The sequence below is a fragment of the Gracilinanus agilis genome, chromosome 2 (genome assembly GCF_016433145.1).
Source record: "Gracilinanus agilis isolate LMUSP501 chromosome 2, AgileGrace, whole genome shotgun sequence".
NCBI classification, from domain to species: Eukaryota; Metazoa; Chordata; class Mammalia; order Didelphimorphia; family Didelphidae; genus Gracilinanus; species Gracilinanus agilis.
This window is the reverse complement of record NC_058131.1, coordinates 689239229-689252872: the sequence shown is the minus strand read 5'-3', so window position 1 is coordinate 689252872 and position 13644 is coordinate 689239229. Positions and strand designations below refer to the sequence as shown.

Below are 13644 nucleotides of genomic sequence, written 5' to 3'. Positions count from 1 at the left end.
ATAAAGAAATGGAGGAAGGAGGGAGAAAGGGAGGGAAGGAAGGAAGGGAGGAAGGAAGGAAGGAAGGAAGGAAGGAAGGAAGGAAGGAAGGAAGGAAGTTTATTGAGATACTTTGTTGTGTCTTGACCAGAGTCCAAAGCCGAAATGACTGGGGAACTTACTGGAGGATCAATAGTCCATCTCTGTGTTTTCTAGGACTGATACTTAAAACGAATGAGGCTAATAAATGGTCAATAGTTGAATGCCTCATTGAATCTGTGATCTCCTTGGTGTGGTCATTCCCCACAGTGATACAGATGAAATTATGTCCATTCCTGCCTATCATGCCCATTTCATCCATCAAATGATTAACTACATTTGTGAACAAAAGAGAAATCCAAGGTTTCTCCCATCTGGTTCTCAGCTAAAGAAGTAGTACTCACAATGGTATTGGTATACAAGGCTGGAGCAGAGTGAGGGAAAAGTCAACACTTCACTTTTGTTCACAAGAACCATTCGATTCACCTTGAAAATTCTTTCCTTTGAATTGGACAAGAATTGTTGCATGACAGTCTGCTAAGAGAGCCAATAGGGATTACAGAAAAATCCCTAGCTCACTGTAAATGTGTGATTGTTCCTACATCCAAACTGAACCATGAGGTACAGGATTTAACTAATTTAGATAGAAGATCATAGGATTATTGATTTTGGAAATACAAGAAAGCTTTTAAATCATCTAATCCATTTAGTCCAATCCAACTCAATTCACTAGACATATCATATATTCTATGTGCAAGTCATTGTGTCAGCACTTGGGATTCAAAAGCAGAAATTAAATAAACCCTACCTTCAGGGAATTTATTTTTCTATTGGATCCAACAGCCAACATAGATAAGTAAAGAGAGGGAGAGAGGGAGAGACAGAGACAGAGTCAGAGAGAAAGACAGAGACAGAGTCAGAGACAGAGAGAGAGACAGAGAGAGACAGAGACAAAGAGAGACAGAGACAGAGGCAGAGAGGCAGAGAGAGAGGAGAGAAACAGAGAGAGACAGAGAGAGGGGGAGGGAGGGGAGGGAGGAGGAAGAAAGAGGGAGATGGAAGGGGGAGAGATAGAGGGCCAGGAACAGAGAGAGAGAGAGAGAGAGAGAGAGAGAGAGAGAGAGAGAGAGTCCAAAACTGATGAGGACCAAGAAAGACTTTTTGTGGGATATGGCACCTTAACTGGGTTTTGAAAAAAGCTAGGGACTCTTGGGACTTAACAGTGTTGAATAAGTCCATGATAAGGATACGGGGCCACCTTTTTGAATAAAAATGATGTCACTTATGAAAAACAAGAAAGCCAATTTATGTGGAACAGAAAATTTATGAAAGTGAGTATGAAAAAAGATTGGAGAGAAGACTAGGAGCCAGATTTTGAAGCTGTAAAAGGGAATTCTTTGTTCTCTTTGAGTTTACACTTGTCAAAGGGAATCCTTTATTCCCTTTGTCTATTTTGAGTTAACACTTTGGTTAACAATAACTTAAGTACCCCTACTTAGTAGGTCACTAGAGTGAAGACTGGATTAACTCTCCTTTGTCTACTTTTATCTATCTATCTATCTATCTATCTATCTATCTATCTATCCATCCATCTATCTATCTATCTATTTATTTATTTTAAAGCCCTTACCTTCCAAGTTGGAGTCAATACTGTATATTGGCTCCAAGGCAGAAGAGTGGTAAGGGTAGGCAATGAGGGTCAAATGACTTGCCATGGGTCACACAGCTGGGTAGTGTCTGAGGTCAGATTTGAACCTAGCACCTCCCGTTTTTTAGGCCTGGCTCTCAATCCACTGAGCTACCCAGCTGCCCCCCTTTGTCTATTTTTAAATTAAATCAAAAAGATTGAACACCCTACTTAGTACTAAGTGAGATTTAGAAAATTCACACCATTAACTGTGAATCCTTTTGATGAGAATTTAATCTTCAGAAGGTGAGAAGGTTAATCCCACAGACACTGCCCCCTGGTCAGTGCTAAACAATTTGGAAACTGTGATTGGCCCCTGTGAATAGGGGAAGTGCCAAGAAGTCACCATAAAAGCAAGCCCCAAACTCCCTCAGCGCAGATTGTCTTTGAGAAGAGAATCTGAAGAGGTTTTCTTCTGGAGATAATCTTCTGACTGGGGAGAATCTTCAAGGGAGCTTTGTTGGAGACTGCAGCTTGGATCATGGGCTTGGAGTTCAATTTCAACTTAGACTCTGACTCCTGGACTACTTTGTTGAGTGAGTAAAAGGCTGACTCCTTTCCTAGTTTCCTAAGAGACCAACTTCCATCTTGGAGGAGACCATGTGGTTACTCACTACCAGCCTTCCTGGTTGAGAGCTAATTAATCTCTGCCTGGATTAAGCAGACCCAGAGTAAAACATTTAGGTTGATAGGATAGATAACCTCTCAAACCCCCTTACATTTCTCTTCTTTATTGTTTCTTCTCTATTTGTATATATCTGTAAATAAATTTCTGATTGAAGATATAATAAATACTGGCGACCACATAATTTCATATAATCATTGTCCAACCATTAATTTTAACCTTTAAAAGCCATCTAAATTTCATCATGTGGATTTTATATTTCACCCTAAAAGCAACAGAGAGTCCTAGAATGCAAAGGAGAGTATGAATGATCAGATTTATATTTTAGAAATGTGAATTTGGCAGTGGTTTAAAGGATGATTTGAAAAGGGAAAATATTGGAGTCTAGGAAACCAATAAGAAGACGAATGCAAGTAGTCCAAGCAAGAGGTGATTTAGATCCAAACTAAGTTATTGGCTGCAGAAGTAGAAAAAAGAACGTTGATGAAATAAATAGGGAATTTACATCAACAAGACTTGCCAACTGATTTGTTTTAATGTTACAAAAGAGGGAAACTGAAACCAAGAGAAGTAAAGTGACTTGCCTAAGGTCACAAAACCAATAAAATGGGGGCAGTTAGGTGGCTCAATGGATTGGCCCAAAATGGGAGGTCCTGTGTTCAAATCTGGCCTCAGACATTCCCTGGCTGTGTGACTCTGAGAAAGTCACTTAACCTCCAAACCTCCATTGCTTAGCCCTCATTGCTCTTCTACCTTGGAGTCAATAACTCTTATCTTCCATATATTGACTCTAATATGGAAGAAAAGAGTTTAAAAAAACCCAAAGCTTGTAAAGTAGTCAAATGAGATCTAAATCCAAGTTTCCATTAAATATTTTGGTGTCAAGAAGATTGACAACAAGAAATGTTTTCTAAATATAAAACAAAAAGTGGAACAGAGATAAAAGAAAAACTTTCTTCCCAATTGTTATTCAGAAGCACTTGCTTGACCCATCAGGTGCTCCAACATGCATCACAATTGATCCACTTCATTGCAATATGCTTAAAGTATAGACTAAAGTAACTGGATGATCAATGGAAGGTCTCCAGGCAATTTTTCATGTTAGCCAAGCCTGGCATTCCAAATGAATGTTTAAGTATTCTAGTGAAGCAATGTGAAAGTCATTATATCTCCATCCAATTTTCAGCGTAAAGAGTATTATTACTTGGAATGCTAGCACATCTCACAGTGTTCACGATGTAGAAGAAGCTGGACATCAAGTCAAAAAGGGATCCTTTGGAGAGATGTGGGGGTGTTTAGCCTGGAGGAAAAGATTGTGAATGGATATGATCTCTACTTTAGTACTTAACAGGCTATCTTTTGGAAGAAAGGCTGATTAGTCTGCCTGACCTCAGAGGGCAAAGGTAGGAGCAATGGGTAGAAGATAGAGAGCCAAATTTCAGCTCCACACAAGGAAAACTTTCTGAACAATTTGAGTTGTCCAAAAGTTGAACGAGAAAGCTGCTAGGTTGCTCAGGGGATAGAGCACTGGGATCATCAGACACTTGCTAGCTGTGTGACCCTGAACAAGTCACTAAACCTGCTTGCTTTGATTCCACTGAAGAAGAAAATGGCAAACCACTTCAGTATCTTTGTCAAGAAAACTCTATGGGAGGGGGGGAGGCAGCTGGGTAGCTCAGTGAATTGAGAGCCAGGCCTAGAGACAGGAGGTCCTAGGTTCAAATTTGGCCTCAGACACTTCCCAGCTGTGTGTCCCTGGGCAAGTCACTTAACCCCCATTGCCTACCCTTACCACTCTTCTGCCTTGGAACCAATACACAGTATTGATTCCAAGATGGAAGGTAAGGGTTTAAAAAAAAGGAAAGAAAGAAAGAAAAGAAAACTCTATTGAAAATGTTCTAAATCCCTCTTGATTAGAGAAATGCAAATCAAAACATCTCTGAGGTACCATCTCACACCTAGCAGACTGGTCAATATGATAATAAAGGAAAATAATAAATGTTGGAGAGGATGTGGCAAAAGTGGGACATTAATACATTGCTGGTGGAGTTGTAAATTGATCCAACCATTCTGGAAGGCAATTTGGAATTATGCTCAAAGGGCTTTAAAAGAATGCCTGCCCTTTGATCCAACCATGCCACTACTAGGTTTGTATCCCAAAGAAAATTTTATTTAAATGGGGACGGACCTGTTTGTACAAAAATATTTATAGCTGTACTTTTTATGGTGGCAAAGAATTGGAAAATGAGGAGAGGTCCCTCAATTGGGGAATGGCTGAACAAATTGTGGGAATATGATGGTGATGGAATCCTATTGTACTATAAGCAATGATGAACCAGATAATTTCTTTAAGAACTGGAAAGACCTACATGAACTGATGCAGAGTGAAATAAGCAAAACCAGGAGAACTTTATATACAGTAACTGAAACACTGTGATAATCAAATGTGATAGACTGCTACTAGCAGCAATAATGATTCAGGACAATTCTGAGGGATTTATGAGAAAGAATGCTATCTACCTCTATAGAAAGAACTGTGGAAACAGAAATGCAGAAGGAAAACACATGATTTATCACTTGGTTATATGGGTATATGATTTGGGGTTTTGGTTTTAAAAGATTACTCTTACAAAAATGAATAATATGGAAGTGAGCTTTGAGTGCTAATACATGTATAATCCAGTGGAATTGCTTGTCAACTCTGGGAGGAGGGAGAAAAGAGGAGACAACATGAATCATATAACCATGGGAAAAATTTTAAAAGAAAACCCTATGAAAAATATGCTTCATGGGGTCACAAAAAGTTGAACATAACTGAACAACAAAAAGTTGAATGTGATAGTTCAGAAGTTAGTGACCCCATCTCAAAAGGTCTATGAATAAAGAAGAGATGAACACTTGTCTGGAGGATAATTTAGAGGATTAAAGGTTAGTCTAGAGATCCTCTATGATCCTTTCTAACTCTCTGATCCCCTGATTTCCCTCAGGTCTTCTGATAACTAGGTCCAGTGCTCTCTCCACTACACCACACTACCTCTCCATATAATCATAGAAATGTGAGAGCTGAAAGGGATCTGAGAAACCTAATCTATTTTTTAAACAGATAAAGAAACCTATTTTGAGAGAGACAAGATGGTTGCCCAAGGTCACCCTGCTAGCAAGTTGTAAAGCCAAGACTTGGTCCTAAACTGGATTCTAAGACCAAGGTGCTTTTAGCATCACTCCACATAAAGATGGCTCACATTTTAGAAACCGTTTATCAAAAAGCTGTATGTACAGGGGGCAGCTGGGTAGCTCAGTGGAGTGAGAATCAGGCCTAGAGACAGGAGGTCCTAGGTTCAAACCCGGCCTCAGCCACTTCCCAGCTGTGTGACCCTGGGCAAGTCACTTGACCCCCATTGCCCACCCTTACCAATCTTCCATCTATAAGACAATACACCGAAGTACAAGGGTTTAAAAAAAAAAAAGCTATATGTACACAGTCTTTTCTGATACCTCCCAACAACCCTGTGAGTTAAATCACTATTATTATTACCAATCTCCTCCCTTTACAGATGGAGAAACTGAGGCTCAGAGAGATGAGGTGACTAGGCAATTTTCTGACTAGAATTCAGTGCTTGACTCCTTCCTCCTCATCCCACCCCATTAAACTCATCCATCTCCCCAGTGCAATAAAAAGGAGGTGAGTTTAGGAAAGTATGGGGGTAGCGTGCCAAGTGGGAGAGTGTCAGGTGGAGAGAGAGAGAGATAGAGGCACAAAGTTAGTCATATTCAAAGAAACATGGAGAGGGTGAGGGACAGATGCAAAGGCACAGAAACACAAAGGAGAACAAGAAGAAACAGACAGAGAGGGTGAAGGACAAACAGACAGATAGAGAACAAGAGGAGAGAGACAGAAAAAGACAGAAAGTCAGATAGTCAGGAAGGCAGCCGGCAGGCAGAGACAGAGACAAACGATAAAGACTGCAAGAGGACAGACCGGAAGAGAGACAAAAAAGAAATGGAGGGATCTGGAACTGGGAGGATGTATATGTGGGTGAGTGGGGGGTGTAGGGGGACTTGGCCCAACCCGGAGACCGTCAGGAAAGGAGCTGCATGATTTAGTATATCCCCCACCTTCGCGCCCCCTGCACACACTCTTTCTGCCCTAAGAGCTGGACAACCTGAGTCTCTCCCCTTCTCTCCAGCTCTTCCGAGCCAAGCTCACCCTCCCGCAAAGCAGCTCCTACGTTCTCCTAGAGGGGATTAGCCCTCCGTTTCAGCAGAGCTGCGGGCAGAAAATGTGGCAGTTGGAGTGACCAGACAAGTGACCCGGGTCGCTTCCCAGGGACATAGAGGACCCCGCCAGGACGAGAGAACCCCAGAAGCCTGGGGCAGAAGAATTCCACGCAAACAGGACCTAGTGTTTTCTGGGCGGGGCTCCAGTTTCAGCTGACCAATCGCCGCCCCACAAGGGAGGGCTCCGCTCTTGTTAAAAGCCCCAAACGGATGCTCACCTCCAGTGACTTGCTCCCCGTAGTTCGCCCGGGACTTCGTGTCCTTGCGTACCGTGGTCTAACTGCCGCGCGGGAGTAGAGGACAGCTTGGGTGAACAGTGACTGCATCCTCCCGTGGGCCTCGGCCCGGGACAATGTACGCAGAAGGGGGCGGACGTAGCCCCGGAGCCGTCGGGGCGGTACCTTCCTGCATCGGCTTGGAGGGTGCCGAGTCCCAAAGGCCAGTGAACGCCTGTGCTGGAGCCCAGGGCAACGGATCTCAATCTGGAAGCCAAGAGCGCAGCTCCGGGAGCTTGGACACCGTGGAGGTGCCGGCGGGGGCGGCGCTGGCTCTGCGGCTGCTGATCGCCGCGGTGTACCTGGCAGTGTGTGCGGTGGGCCTGGTGGGTAATGTGCTGGTGATGGTGCTGGTGCGGGCGCGGCAGAGACGCCGGCCGACGGCCTTGAACTGCTTCGTTCTCAACCTGGCGGCCACCGACTTCCAGTTCGTGCTGACCCTGCCCTTTTGGGCGGTGGACACGGCGCGAGACTTCAGCTGGCCCTTCGGGAGCGCCATGTGCAAGATCGTGCTTTCGCTGACGGTGCTCAACATGTACGCGAGCGCCTTCTTCCTCAGCGCCATGAGCATCGCTCGCTACTTCACCGTGGCGTGCGCGTTGCGCCGCCACAACCTCGACGGCGGAGGGTCCGTCTGCTGCGGGCGGGCCACCCCGGGCTGGGTGTGTGGCCTGCTCTGGGTCGCCGCCTCCCTGGCCACAGCACCTACGGCCCTCTTTTCCACTGTGGCCAGCGTGGCGGGCGAGCGGCTCTGCCTGCTCCGCTTCCCCGACGGCAGCTGGGACTGGCTGGCTCTGTATCACGTGCAGAAGATAACTGTGGCCTTCCTGCTGCCCCTGGCCACCCTGTCCGCCTGCTATCTGTTGCTGGTACGCTTCGTTCGCAGCCGGCCCCGGCCTTGGCTCCGAGGAACCGCCCCCGGGTCGTCGGGGACCTCCAGTAGTTCTCGGGGGCCCTCACGCGTGACCCGCTCCGTGACCGTGGTTGTGCTCGCCTTCTTCCTCTGCTGGCTGCCCAATCATGCCATCACTCTGTGGGGCGTGCTGGTCAAATTCAACGCCGTGCCCTGGGACCGGGCCTACTACCTGGTGCACAGTTACCTGTTCCCGGTGACCATCTGCCTAGCGCACGCCAACAGCTGCCTCAACCCGCTGCTTTATTGCCTGCTGCGCCCGGAGTTCCGGCAGCTGCTGTGGGAGCTGTGCTGCCGCCGCTGCCGCCGGGGCAGTCTCTTGTCCACCCGGCCAGGCAAGGGAGGACCCTCGAGCGCCGCCCCAGGACCGGCCCCGAGGCAGTGGAGGAGCTCGAGCCGCAGCGAGCCGCCGCCTCCGCTGGACCGAGCCTGAGCCCGGAAAATCCGGCGGCCCGGGTCAGAAGGGAGCGAAAGATGGACAAATGCAGAGCTTTGGGGATCAGGACCAAGGAGAGAGGGCAGCGGATTTCCCCGGGGAAAGTTAGAGCTCGACAGAAATGGAGAGGTCAGGGTGCCAAGCAAACTATGGCCAGAGCGAGGGAAGATGTTTAGTTAAGGTCTCACCACTAGTCAATATCGGTCTTCTAACTCCAGGTCCAGCTCTCCTTTCATCTCCCTGCCTCCCTCTCCTCCCTGCTGGGGCGCCAGTCTGTGGCTGGGCTGCGTGGAGATGGGAGCCCTCGGAGGGTTGGGTTTCGGGGTAGGGGCTACGAAGGAAGTCTTGTCTTCCTGACGTCGGGGCACTTCAGAGCCTGGGCTCCCAGGGCTTGAGGCACTCATCACCTGCTAGCCCTGTCATCCGGTGACACATTTGCCATATTTTTTTTTTTTAATCGATTAAGACGTATACTCTGGGAAATACGAGCTTTGTTTTTGTGTGCGTCTAGCTGGGGTGTGGAGGAGGGAGCTCATGGGTTGCATCCATTAACTAAGCATATTGATTGCGGAGAAACTCCAAGCATGAAAAGCATGCCTCAAGGGAAAGGGAAGGCAATTTGGAGCCTCTGGTGGGTTCCAGCATTTCTGACTGCATCACTTTATACATCCATGAAAGAAAAAACTCTCCTGAGACTTAAAGGGCATAAATGGGACCACCCGGGACCATCAAGCTAGTCCACCTTCCAGGATTGCCAGACTGGAAATTTCTTCTTGGTACTAGCATGTCCTCAATTTCTTCATGTGTGCTATAAGTGGAACAACCGGACTGAGGCTCTGGGACCCAGGACTTTCTCCATGTGAGGCATCTGTAACAGTTACAGTCTATTCTTTTGAACCTCTGAAGCAATATTTTTCTGGAACACTGGAATGTGGTTCTAAAATTGGGATCTAAAAGGGTTTTTAAGGTGTAGCTGTAAGCTGGCTCCTTGTGGTCAAATCAGATTAAATGGATGAATTTATTCATTTCCTTCCAGCTCTAATATTTTGAACTCTGTTTGCTACCACATAAGCTCATCCTGATCCATGCAGCATTACAATATTCTCCTTCAATCTCAGAAGCTCCTTCCCCCTCCCCTTTGTGGTGGTGGTTGTTGTTCAGTCAGATCCAACTCTTTGTGACCTGCTTGGGATTTTCTTGGCAAAGATACTGGAGTCGTTTGGCGTTTTCTTTTCCAGGCTATTTTCCAGATGAAGAACCGAGGCAAACGGGGTTAAGTGATTTGTCCAGGGTCACACAACTAGTAAGTGTCTGGAGGCCCGATTTGAATTCATGAGGATGAGTCTTCCTGATTCCAAGCCCAGTGCTCTATCCACTGCCACCCTAGCTGCCCTTTCCCCTATCCTGGAAGGTAGGTAAATTGCAACAATTTACATATCTTATCTAGCCACAGTTCCCATTCTGACCCACCTTGTGGACTTGCATCTTTTAGAGATGTGATCAGTGGTCGCGATTTCATCCCCATTCAAGATCCACTGAAAATCCCTTACTTTTGCCAGTTAAAATGGAGCCAACTCAGTTATTAGAACGAGGGGGGGAGGGGGGGGACTGTGCTGGGAAAATGCATTAATTAGTTACCAAAGCCCCAGACAGATGCTGGAGAAAGACCTTTTAGTGAAATGGAGTGAACTGATTAGACTCAATTACTTTGAAAGTCTACAAACTTGTTAAATGAGACCCATTTCACCTTTTAGAAGTGAATAGCAAGGCAGCTAGGTAGCACAGTGGATAGAATCCCAGGGCTTTAAGTTGGGAGACCTGGATTCAAATTTAAATTCAGACACTACCTAGCTGTTTGACCCTGGGCAAGTCACTTAACCCCAACTGTCTAGCCCTTGCTGCCCTTCTGTCTTAGTATACTGATCCTAAGACAGAAGGAAAGGGTTTAAAAAAAAAAAAAAGTGAGGTGGCTTCAGTGTCTCTCTGAATTTCTGAATGGTGGGGAACGTTTGTTCTGCTAATGGAACAGCTGAGAGATGTTAGATTTTTTTTTTAAGCCTGAAAGATTTTTTTGGAGAATAAACTATTACAGGAGTTACACAGAGCATTGATTTCAGTTAACTGTAAGCTGAGGCATTAATTTATCCTCCCAGTTCTCCCTCACATGCCTATTGTTCCCTGGGAGCAAAAGATAGGAATTTTGTTTCTTTCTCTCCCTTGGTCCTTACCCCAACCTCTGCCCACCATCATCACTTTCCCCCTTCTGTTTAAATTCTCAGCTGATCTCTTGCTGGTGAAAACAACCCTCCCACCCCCAACTTGTGATCCATATGCATGGGACAAGGTTGGACTCATTGAACTGAGGATCTAGGCCCCAAGATTTTTCCCAGTAGCAAATGAGGCTTTGGGACAGCTCCTGTCTGTTTCCAATCTCTGAAGCAGAATTTTGCCAGAGCCTGAGAATGGTGTTTCTTAAATGGGGATCTAAAATAGTCCTTAAGCCCTCGGCCAATTCCTTTTGGTCAGATCAGGTGAAATCTGCCCATTTATTAAACACATACTGCCCTGGAACAAGAGTTATAGAGAAGAAAGATGTCGTTCAATTCAGCAAACACTCAGTAAGGGACTATTATGCACAAAGCATTATTCAGGGTCTGGCAAAATGAGGGCAAAAATGGAACTGTTCTTGCCCTCAAGGAGCTTAAATTTTACTGGGGCAGGAGGGACCTGATCATAACAATAGCTAGTGTTTTAAGCCTTGCAAAATGATTTACATATATTATCTATTTTGTTCCTCACAGCACTCCTGTAGAGGTGCTATTATCACCCCCATTTTATTTTATTTCATTTGATTTGATTTGATTAATTTAGAATACTTTCCCATGGTTATATGATTCATGTTCTTTCCCTCCCCTGCTCCCTCCCCCTCCTGTAGCCAACGAGCAATTCCACTGGTATTACCCCCATTTTAAAGATGAGGAAACTGAGGCTAAGTGAAGTTAAATGTTACACAGCTAGTGTCTGAGGCAGAATTGGAATTTGGATTTTAGTGGTCCGTCCTCCATCCACTGCACCCCCCAGCTACCAATAATGAGGATAAATAAAAAGGAAATAGATAGGAATAAGTTGCAACATAACCTGAGATGAAGAAAATCGTGACAACTGGGAGGATCAGGGAGGGTCTTTGCTAGAACCTGACAGCTAAGCTGAGCCTTGAAGGGAGCCAGGGGTTCCAAGATGTACAGGAGGGAAAAGGAAAGCATTCTGTCCATGGGCAAAGGCATGAAGAGGTGGAAGATCATTTACAGGAAATTTCCAGGGCTTAGACTAGATGAGGGAACTAATTAGAAATAAGCCTAGAAGGATAGGTTCAAATTGAAGACCTTTAAATGCCATAGACATTTAGCCCAAGGCGACACAAAGACATTTAGGACTGCCCTCAGAGAGAAGGCTAACTGTCAGAGAAAAGGCATAGAGCCCTGAAAAAGAGGTCATCAATAATAGGGCAGCATCCAAAGAGGTGGAGATGAGAGAAAGAGAGAGTCTTTGAGCTGAAACAGTCAGGGAAGGCTTCCGGGATGAGGCTGGCCATGAAGGATAAGAGGAATCAGATGGGGATGTCTTTAAGGAGGAAATTGGCATGAGCAAAGGCTCAGTGAGCAGATGAGTTATTCAAGGAAAGACTATAAAGAGAAGAGCCAGGACCCAAGGAATGAACCCTGGAGGGTGTTCAGAGAGAGGACCTAGGAGGAAGAAGAGAAGCTAGTGAAGAAGATAGAAAGAGAGGGAACCAGGAACGCATCCTATTGAACAGAGAAGCCATAATAATTATAGAGGTCGCTGTGTGTGTGTGTGTGTGTGTGTGTGTGTGTGTGTGTGTGTGTGTGTGTATGTTTGGTGTCCTAAAAGTTTTAGTGCTTTAAGGTTACACTGAGATTTGGGGGGCACCTTGTATATAATGCTGCACTGTAAAGTGCTTTTCTTATAGAAATGTAGATTTAGAGCCAAAAAGGCTCTTTCAGGCCATTGAAATTAATCTTTTCCCCTCTCCTCCCTGCCTTTTACAGATGAGAAAAGGCAGGCTCAGTCAGATAAAGAGATTTACACATGGTTATACTGCTAATAAGTGTCAGAGGGGGGCAGATGGGTGTCTCAGTAGATTGAGAACCAGGCCTAGAGATGGGAGGTCCTGGGTTAAAATATGGAATCAGACACTTCCTAGCTGTGTGACCCTGGGCAAGTCACTTAACCCCCATTGCCTACCCCTTACCACTCTTCTGCCTTAGAACCAATTCACAGTTTTGATTCTAAAATGAAATTAAGGGGTTAAAAAATAAAAATAAGTGTCAGAGGCAGGATTTCACACCAGGTCTTTCCAGCTCCACATCCAGCACCATATTTGATCCTTACAACAACCTATGAGGCTTATAGATGCTATTATAATAACCATTTTACAGATGAGGAAACAGGCACAGGGGAATTAGGTGACTTATCCATTAAGCATCCAAAGGAGAGTTTGAACCTTTTCCAACTCCAAATCAATCACTCTATCAACTATAATATGTTGCTTTGGGGTTTGGCAGAGGAAAGAGAATCAATAATGATTATTAAAGGAAGGTCAAGGAAGGTAAGAAAGAGGAATCATTGTATTCATACTGATTATTCTGTTTCCAGTTATTCTGGTGATATAGTTTTGTCTTCATAGGCAGAGGGGTGAAGTGGATAAAAGGTGAGCTAGCCTTGGAGTCAGAAGACCTGGGCTCAAGTTCTGCTTCTGACATACTAGTTGTATAACCTCAGCAAGTCCCAAACAATCTGTCATGTCTATAAATCATAGATGAAAAGTTGATCCTCATTGGTGAAGGGAGCTTCTTCATGTGTGGGACAGTAGAAAAAAAAATCAGCTCTGGGATCAAAGAACCTGGATTCAAATCCCACCACTGATGTTTATTGCTTCCCTCTGTGGCTTGGGGCAGTCACTTAACCTCCTAGGGCCTCAGTTTCCTCAAATGTAAAATAAAGCGGTTAGACCCCATGGCCTCTAAGTTTCCCTCCAGCCCTAAAATATATTTCTATAATGTTACAATGATGAAACCACAAGTCCAAACAAAAATAAATCCTCCTGGGTTTGGGTAGGAGCTGCTGCAAGTGGGCTGTGAGACTTTTAGGATCTCTAAAATGGACTAGGAATTTAAACATTTTGAGAAAGTATCCTAGAGGGTTTAAGAAGACCATCAGCTTCTATTAGTGATTTCCCAGCTTAGGAACTAACTCATATCAACCTAAGGTTGAAAATCTGATTATAAGGACAAGAGCATTCTGAGCAGCAGATTCATAAATTAGAGTGGTCCTGACCCTAGAATACCCACCTGATAGGTTTTTTGCTCTCTTAAGGATCATTAAAAAGATAAC

General features: G+C 45.0%; 2 protein-coding genes across 2 annotated transcripts in view; one reads left to right on the top strand and one right to left on the bottom strand.

The window, feature by feature from the left end:
- ADAMTS7 (ADAM metallopeptidase with thrombospondin type 1 motif 7) overlaps positions 1 to 6934 on the bottom strand; it is a 176291-nt gene extending 169357 nt beyond the window's left edge. The window contains exons 1-2 of the mRNA XM_044660286.1: positions 6827 to 6934; positions 6538 to 6565 (exon numbers count right to left, since the gene is read on the bottom strand). Of these exons, the coding sequence (XP_044516221.1) occupies positions 6538 to 6565; positions 6827 to 6934 (136 nt within the window). The remainder of the gene's footprint in view (positions 1 to 6537; positions 6566 to 6826) is intronic.
- A 26-nt stretch (positions 6935 to 6960) lies between these two features.
- On the top strand, positions 6961 to 8229 carry LOC123234381 (relaxin-3 receptor 1-like). Its single transcript, XM_044660285.1, has one exon. The coding sequence runs from the start codon at positions 6961 to 6963 to the stop codon at positions 8227 to 8229; it is 1269 nt and encodes a 422-aa protein (XP_044516220.1).
- Positions 8230 to 13644: the final 5415 nt, after the last annotated feature.

Bases quoted from the DNA above. Each gene is read 5' to 3' on its own strand.
- LOC123234381 (XM_044660285.1), top strand. From the start codon at position 6,961: ATGTACGCAGAAGGGGGCGGACGTAGCCCCGGAGCCGTCGGGGCGGTA.